General features: G+C 52.7%; 1 protein-coding gene across 1 annotated transcript in view; it reads left to right on the top strand.

Annotated features, from left to right (window-relative positions):
* Positions 1 to 1,657: 1,657 nt before the first annotated feature.
* Positions 1,658 to 16,270, top strand: part of AP1S3 (adaptor related protein complex 1 subunit sigma 3) — a 97,524-nt gene continuing 82,911 nt past the window's right edge. The window contains exon 1 of the mRNA XM_056111872.1: positions 1,658 to 1,771. Coding sequence (XP_055967847.1) covers positions 1,769 to 1,771 — 3 coding nt within the window. The 5' untranslated portion in view covers positions 1,658 to 1,768. The remainder of the gene's footprint in view (positions 1,772 to 16,270) is intronic.

Here is a 16,270-nt window from a genome sequence, read left to right as displayed (position 1 = left end):
AGCTCTGGGGGACTGAGCTTTCCTGGTGCCCTGGTCGTGGGAGCTGAGCACTCTGGGGGGAGGTCACAGAACTGAGAACACTGCACCAGCTCTGGCCTCCCTGGCACTCCTTGAAAGGGATGCGAAGGCTCTGAACCTTTGGCCCCGGATCTCTTCCTGTAATTGATCAAATCAACGCAATCTCCCCAGGGAACAGCTATGGGCACCTCAAATCCTTCCAACTAGGGCTTCTGGGGACTCCTATCACCCCAGGTGGAAAGAGAATGGAGACCAGAGAAACGAATCTAGAATCCACAACCTGGACCTCAGGAGAGAACTTTTCAAACCTGTTTAAAGCGACCGACATCGGGGCCAGAGCAACAGTACAGCTGGAAAGGGGTTTGCCTTGCATGAGGCTTTTCCAGTTTCCATCCCCAACACCCATTGGTTCCCCAGCACCATCAGAAATGATTGCAGAGCACAGAACCAGGAGTAAGCCCCAAGCACCGCTGGATGCAAACCCCAAACACAAACAAACGATAAATACAGTGATCTGTATTGCTGGATTGCAGTTTAGATCTGTGCAGCATTATATTTATTATAGACACAAAAATTTCATGTGTAAATTTCCCTCTTCTGCTCAACACCAGACAACACTTCCCACAGGAGTGGACAAGTATCTTCTAGGTCTGATCTAGGCTTTTTTTTTTTTAATTTTTATTAGTGAAACACCATGAGGTACAGTTGTAGACTTGCAAATTTTTGTGCTTGGGTTTCGATTATACCATGATCAAATACCCATCCCTCCATCAGTGCCCATTTCCCACCACCACAGATCCCAGTATCCCTCCCACCCCCCATCCCCCCCATCCCACCCTACCTCTGTGGCAGGGCATTCCCTTTTGTTCTCTCTCTCCTTTTGGGTGCTGTAGTTTGCAAAAGAGGCATGGAGTGGGACCCATTTCTTACAAAATTTTGTGCTTGGGTTTCAGTTATACAATGATCAAATACCCATCCTTCCACCAGTGCCCATTTCCCACCACCACGGATCCCAGTATCCCTCCCACCTCCCCAACCCCCCCATCCCAGCCTGCCTCTGTGGCAGGGCATTCCCTTTTATTCTCTCTCCCCTTTTGGGTGCTGTGGTTTGCAAAAGAGGCATTGAGTGGCAATCATGTTTGGTCTATAGTCTACTTTCAGCATGCATCTCCCATCCTGGGAGGATTCTCCCAACACCCTTTATTTGGTGCTCTCTTCTCTATCTGATGATCTAGGCTTTCTTTAATGAATGGCATGGCCCGGGGCCTGGGCTGGGAAGTCGCTTGCCCCTCCCGCTGTGGGTGCTGCAGGGAGGGCGGGGCTCCGAGAAGGCGCAGGTGCCCTCGCGCAGGTGTGGCTCACCTGCCCGAGGCCCGCAGGGCTGGGGAAGGGCAGGGCGTGGAGGGACCGGGGGCGTGGCTGAAAGTCAGGGGCGTGGCTCAGAGGCGGGGCGGGGCTCAGCCGTGGGGGCGTGGCTCGGCGACGACAGGGGCGTGGCGTGACGGTGTTGAGGCTCGGCGGGGGGCGTGTCTCTTCGGCGCTGGCGGCGTCGTGGCTCGGGAGGGGGCGTGTCTCGGCGGCGGGGGCGTGTCTCGGCGGCGGCGGGGGGGCGTGTCGCGGCGAGTGGGCGTGTCCCCGGGCCCGGGGCATTGTGGGAAGCGGCGGCGTCCCGGCGCGCGCTCACCTGTCAGCCGCCGCCGGCTCCAGCGCTCGCCTCTTGCGCTCGCGTCCCCCGAGGTCCCGGCGCGCCATGGTGAGTGCGGGCGAGCGCGATCCCGGGAAGCTCCCGCGGCGCCGGGGCACGGTGGGGGGCTCGATCCCGAGCCGGTCGGTTGGGGACCCCCCCTCCGCCGTCGGGGCCCGGGTGCGGACGGGGCGTGCCGCCGGGTCGGGTCCCGGGCGCACCTGTCCGCGGCGCACCTGTCCCCGGCACACCTGTCGGGTCTCCCCGGGGAGGGGGGACGGGGGGGGGGCGCCGGGCACTGCCTGTCATTCATTCCTCCGAGGTTGGCAGGCGCTGCCGGTGCCCCGGCTGGGGGCCAGGGTTCCGTTCTACGGGGTGGGGTGGGTGAGCCTTGCAGACTTGGCGAGCACCTGGACCAGGTGTCGTGGAGTCCTGGGGGGCGCGGGCGGTCACACTGTGCAGGGTGGGCAAGCAGGAAGGCGTCGAGGAGGAGGAGGTGCCACCCGAAGTTGGGTGCTGCAGGGTGTGGGAGCCCAGAGAGCAGAGGTCGAGAGGGCAGAAACCCTGGCCCATAGCGAGGGAGGTAGATGAGAGGGGTGGGGGGGGCCCTGGGTAAGGGCCCCGCGGGAGGACCCAGGCCTTGCATGGGTTTGAGCCCTGGCACTGCAGAAAACAAAATTTTATTCCTATAAAGATAAAAAAAGAAAGGAAAGAGAGAGGAGAGAGAATAAGAAAGAGAGCAAAGGAAGAAGGAAAAGAAGGGAGGAAGGCAAGCCAGCAGAGGCAAGTGGAGGAGTTTTGAGTTCGAGTCTTCCTGAGTGGTGGGCGCCTTGTTGGTTTCCTTCCCCGTGGGGCCCCAAGTTTTCCTTGGTTCCTTGGTTCCTGGTGGGGAGCTGGGAGCACTCGGGGACACCTGGGTGGGTGAGCACAGAGCAGCAGCAAGGAGGCAGGCGGCTCCAGAAGGCTCCACGGCCAGCCCGATGGCTTCAGGTAGCCTTGCACTCATCTTCCTTCTAAGGGTAGCGTTTTGAGGGTGCAGTGACACCGTCCCCGCCCCCCTGCACCTATTCCACTTCCCCAGCTGAGTTCACTTCCCAAATCCGAGGAGGAACAGAAGTGACCTGTTAGGCCACTTTCCCCGGGGGCCACAGCAGCAGAAGCAGCAAAGACGGTGGGTACCGGGATCTTGATACACAAGGACAGGAGAAGAACCAGGGAGTGCTGGGCTCAGTGGCAGGAAGCCACAGATTCCTGGAGAACTGGAGCTACTCCTCCTGGAGGTGCTTTTGCCCGTTGAGGGGTGCAGGGAGCTGTGGAGAGGGCTCCAGAGAACCCAGCAGGAGCTGGAGCAATAGCACAGCGGGTAGGGTGTTTGCTCTGCACGTGGCCAACCTGGGTTCGATTCCCAGCATCCCATATGGTACCCCAAGCACCGCCAGGAGTAATTCCTGAGTGCATGAGCCAGGAGTAACCCCTGTGCATCGCCGGGTGTGGCCCAAAAAGAAAAAAAAAAAAAAAAAGAACCCAGCAGCTCTCGAGTCCTCTCAGCTTTCCCAGAGAGAGAGTGTGGAGACAAGAGCCAGCCCACCAGTCTCATTTCCCTAATGGCAGGTGCAAGTGAGGCCCCACACACCGGGAGCAGCAGAAGGTCACCACCAGCCCTGGCTGGCTTGTCTCGACACAACTACCTGCCCTGGAATTTGTGCTGTTCCCTGGGTGGCTTATAATCAGCTGGGTAGACATGTGCAGTTTCCCCTGGTCCATTCCCTGCCCCCCTCAGCTCTTGCCTAGCGGGAAGCAGTGACGTTACTGAGTACCTGGGGGAGGGGCGGGGGGAGCGTGCAGTTTTGGACCATCCTTGTGACACATGCAAGCAAGAGGAAAATCGAGGTGTTGCGAGGGGCTCACTGATAAGAAGGACTCACAAAATGCGGTCTGGACCCCTCAGGCATTCCCAGGGTCCTTTCTGAAAGGTGCACCCTGCACAGTTTCTGAAGGGTGCACCGAGCACCCCTAGTTTTCTGAGCTTTGTTGACAGATGTGTTGTTCGTGCCAGTGTGGTTGGACGTGCCTACCTGCAGGGGCCAGCAGAGCCAAGAGTCCAAGTGTGTTCTGGGGCCCCAGGCACTCTGGACAATTGCTAAAATGTTGGGATGATTTTGATTATTGGTGGTGCCGAGGATTGAACCCGTGTCTTTCGCCTGCAAGGCCTGTGATCTGTTGCTGAGTTATAGCACCTAGGTTTGCTCTCATTCTTTTTTTTTTTTCCAAATGATTTCTTTCGGACATACTTTAACTTCATAATAGTTATGTATATTAATGAATAACACGTCTGTTATTTTAAAGCAAATTAATATGTGCCTTTTGCTGTTGATTTTGGGGCCACACTCAGGGGTTACTCCTGGCTCTGCACTGAGGAAATCATGCCTGGCGGTGCTCGGGGGAACCACATGGGATGCCAGGAATCGAGCCCAGGTTGGCTGTATGCAAGGCAAGCATCCTATGCACTTGTGCTGTCCCTGTGCCGAATTTATTTTCTTCACTTATTTATGGGCTGGAGCGATAGCACAGCAGGTAGGACGTTTGCCTTGCATGCAGCTGGCCCTGCCGAGCCGGGTTCGATTCCTCCGCCCCTCTCGGAGAGCCCGGTAAGCTACCGAGAGTATCTCGCCCACACAGCAAAGCCTGGCAAGCGACCCGTGTTGTATTCAATATGTCAAACACAGTAACAACAAGCCTCATGATGGAGATGTTACTGGGCCCGCTCGAGCAAATCGATGAGCAATGGGAGGACAGTGCTACAGTGCTACATTTACTTATAATATAGCAAATATCCATGGGTGCCATCCAGTGAAAAGCCTTTGAGAATGTTACAGCCAGCAATGCTCAGGGCTTACTCCTAGCAAGGTTCCAGGGACCATATGTGATGGTGGGGATTGAACCCAGATTAGTCGCATGCACGGGACATGTGTGAAGTGCTCAGTGACTCTCTCACCTCTCTGCTCTCCCCTCTCAGCTGTCACCACAGTCACGTGGGAGGAGGAGTCTGCAGCTCGCACCTCTGCCCAGGACTGTTGTGTGACTTCTAGGCTTTCATCTTCCCCTCTCTGACTCTGCTCCGGCTTCTTCTGGTGGACGGGAAGATGCTCTCGCATCCTCTCTGGTCCCACCCATGGGCTTGAGAATGGGTTTTCTCAAGCCCATGGGTGCCAGAGAGCCAGTTTCCAGGCACATTCCATGGCCTTGTGCCTCTTGGGCTGTGTTTGGGTATGGATTATGCGACTTGAATCAGCCGGGTGTTCTTCTGCACCCTGCCTTTGTCTTCGAAATCTCTCCCTGGAGAAACAATGGCAGGGCAATTGTGTGTTACAGACCCCACGGATGGATGGACGGACTCTGAACTCTGAAACATTCTGCTGGGGAGACTGGGTTGTTTTTATGGATTTTAATGGCATTTTCCTCCCTCACAGAGCAGCAGTTGCAGAAGGATTCTCATGGCAAGGCTTGGGGCGGGGGCATATCTGCTTTGTACCTAAATCTCACTCCAGCCAACACACATCCAGTGTGCTGACCAAGTCGGAGCGAAGACTTGGTCAGAATTTCAGATCAGCTTTTCTTTTTGTGACACCTGTCCCCTGTCTCTGCCTCCCCAGCTTCCCCACCACGTCCTGGGAAATTATCCAATTTTTAATAGTCGGGACAGCTTTTATTTGAGGGGCCCACACTGGTGGTACTCAGGGCTTATCCAGGCTCTGTGCTCAGGAATCACTCCTTGGAGGGGGCTGGGGGACCATATGGGACTCTGGGGATGGAAATTAGGTTGGCCGTGTGCAAGGCAAACACCCTGTCCACTGTACTATCTGTCTGGCCCCACTGGGGGCAACCTTAATAAAACCGTGAGTGGACTTTGTTTGATGCGGTCCATGTGCTTCTCAAACACGAGGACCCCTTATTTCCCTGTTGCTTCCCCCTTACTCTTTTTGTTGTTTTCGTAATGGCGAACACTTCCACACTTGGTTTGGGTGCTTGGCGTTGAACTCGTGCTCTGTACACAGGGGTTGGTCATTGGAAGAAACTCGGTTGGGGGCCCCTTTTTTGGAAATCAGCCATCGTTCTCTTGTGTCACTGCGTCACACAGCAAATTCATCAAATTCTCATAGTGAATGGTTTTTTAATCTAAACTGAGATGGTCAGGAGAGAGAGACAGAGAGAGAGAGACAGAGAGAGAGAGAGAGAGAGAGAGAGAGAGAGAGAGAGAGAGAGAGCGCGCGAGAGAGAGCGCTGTTACGATTCTCCCACCCAGTTCATCAATTTTATTGTCTGAGCCTTAAGTGAGTTGTGATAAGTATGTAATTATTTTGGTGGTTGAAGTTCCAAATTGAGGCCAGGGGGTAATGAGCAGAACTTTCAGTTCTGCTCGGGAGCTCTGGCCAGCAGTGCATGTGGGAGCCAGCGGGTTGGCTAGGACGCTCTGTGGGGGTGGGTTGTCCCTAGAAGTTCACCCTCCACACACCACGCTGCCAGCGGGACTGCTGATGCCCGCTCAGAGGGCTTTTACTTCTGAGTTCCCTTTCCTGGCTTTGGTGGGGGGCAGTGATCATCAGCGGTCACTGCTGGCGTGGCCTGCTCCCGCCCACAGCGGCCGGCAGCACTCAACAGCCTATGTCAGCCTCATGGCCCTTTCAGCATCTGTCGTTTTGGGTCCCATGGATGATCTCTGCAGGGGCTGGGAATGTAGCTTAGGGGTGGAGCGCAGGTGAGAATCCGGAATCACCCAGAAAAATAAAAGAAGAAAAGAAAAGGGCTGTGAAGGTGGCTCAGAGGTCAGAGGCATATGCTTCCTGTGCACAAGGCTCTAGGTTTGGTCCTCATTATGGCATGATGGTACACCCCCCCCCCCCCCCCCCAAGCACTGCCAGGTGTCACCCAGGAGCTCGTCCACAGCTCCCCCAGCATCACTGGGTCTAAGGAGTAAATCATTTAGCCTAGTTGTCCCCAAAGTGGCCCTGGGGTGCTCTATACATTGACTCATGCCCACCACCCACAGAGAAAGAAGAGGAAAAACACACCATTCCAAGAATTATTTTATTATGTACCAAGACATAATAGTTATTATGTAAATAGTCATTTACATAATAGTAATTATGTAAATAGTAATTTCTTCATCTCCTCGGAAGAGAAAGGAGAGCCCGGCAAGAATCTCCAAGTTGAAGTGTTTCTTGATGTCTTCCTGAGCCATTCATTTATTGTGGTGCTGTTCTGGCCAGAGGCTCTCTCAGAGACCAGAGGCTTCTCTTGGGGGTACCTCATTCCTGGGGCATCTCTGACCTCTCTCAGTCTCCCAGGGGAAATTCCCTGCCGACCATTTGAGACGCCTGGTCCTGATGGATAAGAACAGGCACACGGCCCAGCAGCCAGTGCCTCTCAATGCTTGATAGTGCCCGTGATGTCTTGCCAACGCCCTGATGAACTACAGGAAAGGTTCCTCCTTGGGCCTAGAGAGGTAGTGCAATGGGTAGGGTACTGACCTTGCATGCAGACAACCTGGGTTCGATCCCCGAGCACCCCCAGGATAATTTCTAAGTGTAGAGCTAGGAGTGAGCCCTGGGTGCCGTGGGTATGCCCCCCTCCCCAAACAAAAAACAAAACCAACAAATCCCGAGTGAAAAAGGTTCTTACTCTCCAGCTGCTGAGAGCAGGGTGGTATTGAAAACGGGAACATTGGAAAGGGAGCCCCCACCAGAGGTCAGGTCTCTAAGGTGAGAAATAAAATGTCCTGACCACTAGGAAGAAGTTGGTCCTTGGTGGGGGGAAGGCTGCCAGCAAAGTCTCAAGCCTGGAACTTTCCCACAGGTGGAGTTGGCTTCGGAACTAGGTGTATTAGAAGGGTTTCTGCAATGCCTGGGGATAAATACACAACCTCTGGGCCAGTGAGGAACGCACCCAGAGCTCCACATTGACACAAGGCAAGGCGCTCGGGGCCTGCTTCACACCCTCGTTAGATCTCCATGGGATGGAGTCCAGAGGACACTTCCTTGTCCGTGGAGACTGCCTTCCCCACTGACTCGGCCCTGGAGGAGGACGCCAGGTCCTGATTGGCTGCTGGTACTCCTGGGGTCTTCATTCTAGGGTGGGGTGGCTGGGGACATGTCCAGAGATGAGCACGGTTCACCCAGAACACTTGACACTCCGACAAATACTGCACTGAAGCATGACTCCCGGGGCAAGAAGAAAAATTCACCCAAAAGGTGAATTTTGATCGAAGTCTACGAAATAGCCCATGGACAGCTCTATTCAGTTGCCTGGGTCAGTTGGAGATGGAGCTCAGAGGCACAGGTCCACATGTTTTCTCAGTGAAGGGCCATGTAGAAAATTCTTGAACCTTTGCATTTCCAGTGGTCTGTGTCACTTAATTGACATCTTATGTCACTTTTTGCTTTTTTGGGGGCCCGTTCTCATTCAGCTGGACTGAATAGTTGCAACCAAGGGTCTGAGGGGTTGGTGCTGCTCTGACCTTGGAGTTCCTGGGGACACCAGTAGACCCTGGAGTGATGTCCAGGCCACAGTGTGGGGCCAGGGTTTGAACTGACATCAGGTCCACGCAAGGCATGCACATGAAGCTCGCTACTTCTTCCCAGCTCCTGACCTTTGTAGAGGAAAAGTATCTGTGATCTTTAGCTTTGTAGAGAAGTATCTGTGACCTCTACCCTTCTTGAGGAGAAGTATCCGTGACCTCTAGCTTTGTAGAGCAGAAGTATTTGTGACCTCTGCTTTTGCAGAGGAGTATTCGTGACCTCTGCCTTTGTAGAGGAGAAGTATCCGAGGTAGATTTGCAGAGGAGATTTGTAGGGGAGTACCCGTGACCTCTAGCTTTGTAGAGCAGATATATTCATGACCTCTGCCTTTGTGGAGGAGAAGTATTTGTGGCCTCTACATCTGTAGAGAAATACCTGTGACCTCTAGCTTTGTAGAGGAGAAGTATCTGAGGGCAGAAGGCAAAGGGCATGGCTATATTTAAATAAACCTTTATTGTAAAAACATGATGGTGCAGATTGGGCCCGTAGGCTGGTTTGTCGTTAGGTGTTCTGAGGGAATCTTCTCATCCGTCCTTTTGAGGTTGGCCATCTGGGTACATGATTTGTGGAGCCCAGTGTCAGATGGGAATGTGGGTGCAGGAGGCAGCCTATAAGGACCCTGAGTTTGCTCCCCGGCACTGAATGTCCGCATCAGACCTCCAGCATGCATGAACCGAACACCCACAGGCACTGCCAGCACCCAGCTCGGAAGCATCAGGCCCACTCCGAAGGGCCAGGCATCACTGAGAGGACCCCTGGGTTGCCCGCCACAGCACTGTGAGAGACCAACACTCACTGAGAATCACAGGCTTCTCAGCAGGGACAGTTGGGCATTAAATCAAGTGCACGACTCCCTTGTGGGCTTCAGGGCACTGAGTGAGGCCCCAGGTATGAGGCCCCAGGTGCGAGGCCCCAGGTGCGAGGCCCCATGTCCTATGTAAATTCCCATGTCCTAGCTGAGGTCCTGGGGGAGGCCCTCTGTGTCAGATCCCATGTATGAGGTCCTGTGTGAGTCCCGTGTCCTGTGTGAATCCCATGTCCCGCGTGAGTCCCGTGTCCTGTTTGAGGCCGTGTCCTGTGTGAGACTGTGTCCTGTGTGAGTCCCATGTCCTGTGTGAGTGTCCCATGTGAGACCATGTCTCATGTGAGTCCTGTGTGAGTCCCATGTCCTGTGTGAGTCCCGTGTCCCGTGTGAGGCCTGTGTCAATGGAAATCCCCCCTGGTTTGGCCAGATTTGGGATGAAGAAGGCTGGCCCTCCCTGCTCACCGCTTTCTCAGGGGAATGGACTCTGAGACCTGGAGGCCTTTGGTGGGAGTTGTGTGGAGGAAGAGTGTCCCTCGGCCTTGGTCAGTGCCCCCATTTCACTGCAGGGAAGTTGCAGCTGCTGTTCAGGGACCCGTGGTGACACAGTCTGGACTACGTGGGGCAGGAAGCAATGAGGAGGCCCGAGGGGGCTTTCAGGGCACGGGCGGGCAGCAGTGTTGTGTGGGGCTCTGTAGATTTGCCTGTGCAGCCCTGTGGGAATGGGGGATGGGGCATCCCTGTGACTGGCCTCGCTGCCCTGGGCACTTCCCCCTTCACTGTGATGGCAGAGAATGCAGAGGCCCGCCCACCTGCACCCCTTAGTCTGGCACGAAGGGTTTGGTGGCTTGTGTGTACCCTACCTTGCCCGGCTCTTCTCAGATTGCCCTGTTCACACCCGGGTGTGTTCAGCCAGGTGGGGCCTGGTTTGTCCTCTGAGATACTGTCCACAGCTCCCCGTTTGTGTGAAATACGGAGACAGATATGCGGTATGTAAACAGAAAACTTCCAGATGGATATGGAAGGACACTAGTTGGTTTAGGGAGAGAGAGAGAGAGAGAGAGAGAGAGAGAGAGAGAGAGAGAGAGAGAGAGAGAGATGAGCGGGGAAGAAAGGGAAAGAGAGAAAGGGAGAAATGGAGGAGGGGGGGAGGAGGGGAGGGAGGGGGGAGGAGGGGAGGGAGGGAAGGAGGGTCTTCATTCTTGGGTGGGGTGGATGGGGACATGTCAGGAGATGAACACAATTCATCCAGGACACGTGACACTCCTACAAATATTGAAATAAGACTTCCAGGGCAAGAAGCAAATATCACCCAAAGCTGAATTTTTGACTCCAGTCTATAAAATGGTCCACGGACAGCCCTACTCACTCTGTGTGTGCCTTGCACATAGTTGACCCCCAGGCTTGGTTCCTGGCACTGCCTCAGGTCCTCCGAGTACAGCCAGGAATGGTCCCTGAGCCCTGATGAGAAGAAAAAGTAAAGAACAATATTTGTGACTGAGAATGGCTCTCGGCATCTGTTACAACTCTCTTGCCTTTGGGGACCTGGGCAGCCCCAAGGAGTCCTGGCTGTACCTTCCTCTCTGGATGAGAACTGAAGACAATCTAGAGGAATCGCGGTGATTCATCTTTCTCACTTCAGTGACTCTGCCACTCTGAGTCATGAGGCAAAAGAATATTTCTACTCATTTCACAGGACTGAGCACGAAACACTGAGACGCCAAATGTCTGTCTGATCATGGTGGGGGGGGGCAGGGAACTCTGTGTTCAGGAGACAGCTGAACATTCTAGTGAGATTCAGAGATACACCCTGGAAAGCCCTGGGGTGCTGTGTCCTGTGGGATCAGCTCCAGGAGATCCCCTAATTGTTCTGCCTCTCCACATCAGTATTTCCCAGAAACCCCAGGTCTCCCTGCCTACTCCTACCCCTGGGAAAAGAGAAATCAGGATTATTGCTTTTTTTTTTTTTTTTTGCTTTTTGGGTCACACCTAGCAATGCACGGGGGTTACTCCTGGCTCTGCACTCAGGAATTACCCCTGCAGGGGACTATATGGGATACTGGGAATTGAACCTGGGTTGGCCGCGTTCAAGGCAAATGCCCTACCCACTGTGCTATTGCTCCAGCCCTGTCTTCAGTTTCTTGATAGAGACATCAAGCCCTCATTTTTCAGGGCACTGCATCGGGAAGTCTGATCTATCACAGTATATTGCGCCCCCATGAGGTGGTACTTGGATTCGAACATGCGGTTGACATCACTAATACTGGCATAACGTAAGTGGGGAGGGAAGCCATGATACTAATGGGGTGAGTCTATTGATCACTCTTGAGCTTCAAAAGGGTGATAGCTTGGACCTTCTCTCTATCGAGGAACAAACCTGTTTCTAGTTCCCTGCTGAAGACAGTGTCGTCAAGGCCTGGAAGTCCCCGTATAGCTTTTTAAGGAGTGCAGTGAGCCGTGGTTTGGAAGAAAAAGATCGGTTCTTGATAAACGTCTTAAGTGGTCCTCATGGCGCAGGGTGCAGTGGGTCAGAACCTCTTCAGCCCGGTTGTTCAGATCACAGAAAACTTCGTATCAAGATCAAATGAGCATCATGAAACATGGGTAGGAACCCAAGTGTTAGCCTTTCATTCAACTTCAAAGTCCCATCCAGAATTTCCGGGAACTTCACCCTTAGACCTTTATCAAGAATATCCTGCCGCTGCGCCTTTCCTTGGATGACCTGAAACACAACAGCTTCCCCCACCCCCATCTGCTCCCAGGGGACCCGGAGACATCTTTACTAGGGGACAGAGCTAAAGCATCAGGTAGCACAGTGAGAGCAGTGTGTTTCTTCTGCCCAGAGACGGTGACAAAGGGAGAAAGAAAAGGCAAACCGCTTTTAGGTTAATATATATATATATATATATATATATATATATCTCACGATCATGATCATCCTGTTGTTCGTCGATTGCCTCGAGCAGGCACCAGTAACGTCTCCTTCTTCTTAGCCCTGAGATTTTAAAAGAGCCATTTCAATGCTCTTTCAGGATTAGGAGAATGAGACCCATCATTGTTACTGGTATTTGGCATATTGAGTAGGACAGGGGAAGTTTGCCAGACTCTGCCGTGTCTTATTATCTTATTTTATATATATATATATATATATATATATATATATATCTCACTTAATCACTTAACTTCCCGTTAGTCATCGATTTGCTTGAGCGGGCACCAGTAACATCTCCATTTGTCCCTGTCGCGTGCTAGTGTAGCCCAATGGCATCTGTTCGCTCTGGGAACATGAAGGGCCTCAAACCGATCGTTCATGATCTTGACGAAGAAGTCTGACCATCTGGTAGGTGGGCGGCCACGTGGTCTTTTGACATCCCGTGGAATCCAGTCGGTAACAGCTCTAGTCCATATATATATATAAATATATATATAAATATATATAAATATATATATATTTTTTGTCTCTTGGACCACACCCTGTGAGCACTTGGGGAATCCTGGAATGTTGGGGCTCAGGCCTAGCCCGCCAGCATGCAGAGTGCTGTGTTCTCTTTCCGGCCCACTTAAAGAATGTTTTGTTCTTTATTTTTTTTGCTTTTTGAGTCACACCCAGCAATGCACAGGGGTTACTCCTGGCTCATGCACTCAGGAATTCCTCCTGGCGGTGCTCGGGAAACCATATGGGATGCTGGGAATTGACCCTGGCTCGACCGCGTGCAAGGCAAATGCCTTGCTGTGCTATCACTTGCTGTGCTATCACTCCAGCTCCTTGTTTTTTCTTCTGCTTCCCCTTTCTCCTCATCTTCACCCTGTGCTCTTGAGAGTGATTTTTACTTTTTGGAGGCCTGGGACCCGACCCAGGGCCTCATGCATGCAGGCAGGTTTTCTACCACCAAGTCGCAGCCCAGGACCCAACCATTGTGTTTTTAACTCTGCAGGTTCTTAGAGTAATTAACACCTCCCCACCCCATAAGTGAGGTCTGTTTTTCTTTTTTCTTGGTGGTGGTCTGGATGGTGGTGGGGATTGGGTGCTCAGGGCCTATTCCTGGCTCTGTTCTTAAGAGTGATCCCTGCTGGTGCTCAGTGCTGCGGGGTTGAACTGGGGTTGGAACCCAGTCAGGGGGTTGCAAGGGAAAGTCCCCGAATCCCCGTCTGGTCCGTCCCTCCCGTCCCAAGACCTTGCTCATCATCCCATGAAACTTGTCATGATATCGGGAAGAGCTTTTTTCATGGGTAGAGCCAATGGAGATGAGATTGAAGTTCTCCGTAGCCACCAAAATCATGAAGTTCTGGTGTTTCCTGGGAATCATCGAGGGGGGAGGAGGAGGAGGAGGAGGATGTGTCGGGTGGGGCAGAGCTATGGGACTCGGCTGGGAGAGGCATGTCCTCACCCTCAGCTTATCCACGGAGTGCTCTAGTGCTCGTCCTTCTGTGTGCCCTGGGTGTGCCAGCAGAGGCTTAGAGAGTAGACCAAAGGGAAGGTGACCCGGGGACAGGAAGTCCCAGAGGAGGTCTGTGGGGTCTCCCGGGGAGCTGGTATCTGACCTACCTTCCCTGCTGTTCTCCTCTCCTCTATCTGGGTCAACCCGGGGAAGGAATGAGGGGATTGAGTATTGGATGGGGGGTGGCCTTTCCTGCCAGCCTGCTTTTCTGCTGATGGGAAAGGACAAACCTTTTGTTTGCGGGGGTCCCAGTGGGTGGTGGTTAGGGGCTGCTTCCAGCTTTGTAGGGGGTTTCAGTGTTGGCTGTGCCCTGGGATCAAACCAGGCTCCTCCCCTCGGAGCCATCTGCCCCTCGTACCTCAGACGAATCTTTTAAATTTTTTTTTTTTTTTTAGTTTGTTTTTGATCCCTGGCACCACATACGGTCACCCAGCACTGCCTGGGGTGATGATTGAGCATAGCTAGGCGTGGTTCCAAAGCAGAAACACACAAACAGCACTATGTGAATATATATCTCACCGCCCTCCTGAAGAATGAGGAGAAGTGGGTCAAAAGTTGCAGGAGACTTTGCCCAAAGCCAGGAGGGCTTTGCTTTGGAGATTTGTCTCCGTAGCCACCAAAATCCATTGTTACCTAAATGGCAGGTGTGTTGGAAGGTGGTCATATGTCTAGTCTTGAGCGACTGAGGGCCTCGCGGGTCCCTGGAGAGCACTGTCAGCCCCTCTGCCTGCCCACGACCGCCATCCTTATCCTACTCGAATGTGCCTTTTGAGAAAGGGAAGCTGATGTCTCTCACAGCAGCAGGCACACAGTGCGAGAAAGAAGAGAAGGCTGCTTGGAAGCCCCAGCTGAGCTGGAGGAGAGATCTCAGGCCCCACATCCACCCTGCCAGGAACAGACACCTGCACCTGCTCACCGACCTCCCTGGACCTGCCTTCAACCAGAGCCTCAGAAAGCCCCTTGGACCTTCTAGTCTGTCAAGAATCAGGGGTCGCTCCAGATGAAAGCAAAATAGTTTTTTTTTTTGGGGTCACACCTGGCAATGCTCAGGGGTTACTCCTGGCTCTGCACTCAGGAATTACTCCTGGTGGTGCTCAGGGGACCATATGGGATGCTGGGAATCAAACCCGGGCCAGCCTCGGGCAAGGCAAACGTCCTACCCGCTGTACTATCACTCCAGCCCCCATACAAAGTAGTTTTTGACTGTCGGAGTCAGATGCAGCACTGGCCTGGTGCTAACTTGTTAATTCAAATGTTTTCTTGGGGTGCAAGGCTTGTTCTGAGGTCAGCCTGCTGTGAGTTTTCATGTCCCGATGATGACATGAATCCTGGCAAGTGTACACTAGTCATTGCATTGGACACACACACACACACACACACACACACACACACACACACACACACTGCACAGTGCAGTTGTGGATTCAGGCAGGCCTGTTTAGAGGATGCACAGAACTGTCGTTACTATTTTACTGCTGGTGTGCATGTGCTGAATTCCTACTGCCCAGTCTCTTCCTGCAGTTGGAGACCGTGGAGAGAGGTCGAGAAAACCCTCCACCTGACTCCTGATCCCAAAGAGAAGGGAACAGAAGTGGGTCAGCGCGTGGGAAACCCTGAGCTGTGGGTTTCTCTCAAGAGTATTGAAAGCGATAATGTGGTCACGGCAGGTTCAGGTTGTTTGACTTCTGGAAGAGGTTCTGGTGGTTGGTCCCCACTTGGATGGTAAGGGGCACATTGCGGACTTAAAGGGGGAAATGCCCCAGGAATGACCATCAAGACTGGCTTGCCTGTGTTGGAGTAGGAGTTTGGGAAATACACACACACACACACACACACACACACACACACACACACACACTGAAGTCCCAAACAAATGCAGTTCCTTAGAAATAGTTCTTTGAGGGAAGATGTGTATTGAAAGCTCACTTGCATTCTATCAAAAGGCTTCTACATCAAAGAGTCTCACTCCAAACTCCAAGACCCAAAGCCAGCAGGAGAGACTAGTTAAGCACCTACCCCTCTCCCTACACACACACACACACACACACACACACACACACACACTCATAATATCCTACTCACCCCAGCAGGCTCCTTTTGTTTTACTGTTCCTGGGCTGATTTAGATAAAATTCCCTGGGTCCCACTTGTCTTTCCTTTTTCCTCCTTTTGTTTCTCTTCCTGTTCTTTATGTTTCAGCTGCTAAGAGTTGAAAGTTCCCCTGAAAAGCCAGTCTGGGAAAACTGGGATACCTTGCCCTCAGCCCTGTTAGTTAAACTAGGACTTGAGATCTCTGTCTCTCTGTCTCTCTGTCTGTGTCTCTCTCTCTGTCTTTCTGTCTCTGTCTGTCTGTCTGTCTCTCTCTCTCTCTCTCTCACTCTGTCTTTCTCCCTGTGTATCTGTCTCTGTCTCTCTCTGCTAAATATTTGGCAGAATTTCTTGATGGCTTTTTGGCTTTTTTGGCTGTTGTTGAAAGGTATCTTGCTTCTTGAAGTCATAACAAGAATCCTTAGGGCACATGCCAGGCTAATCAAAAGACTGGGACAGTCAACTCAGCTGACTGTTGACAGACAGGAATTTTCCATCATTCCCCTGGAGTCCAGAAAAGTGTGGATTTTTGTTGCTGTTCAGAATCATCATTACTTAGTCAGGGAATGTGAGCAATGTGATTGGCACCAGTTGGGGACAAACACCCATAAAATCCCTGTCGTATTTTCCAATGATGAAGGTGCGGTGTCTGTGCACCATGTTAC

This window comes from Sorex fumeus, unplaced genomic scaffold (assembly GCF_029834395.1).
Source record: "Sorex fumeus unplaced genomic scaffold, SorFum_2.1 ptg000014l, whole genome shotgun sequence".
Taxonomy (NCBI): domain Eukaryota; kingdom Metazoa; phylum Chordata; class Mammalia; order Eulipotyphla; family Soricidae; genus Sorex; species Sorex fumeus.
Note: the sequence above shows the minus strand (reverse complement) of the source record. Positions and strands in the feature narration are given on the sequence as shown.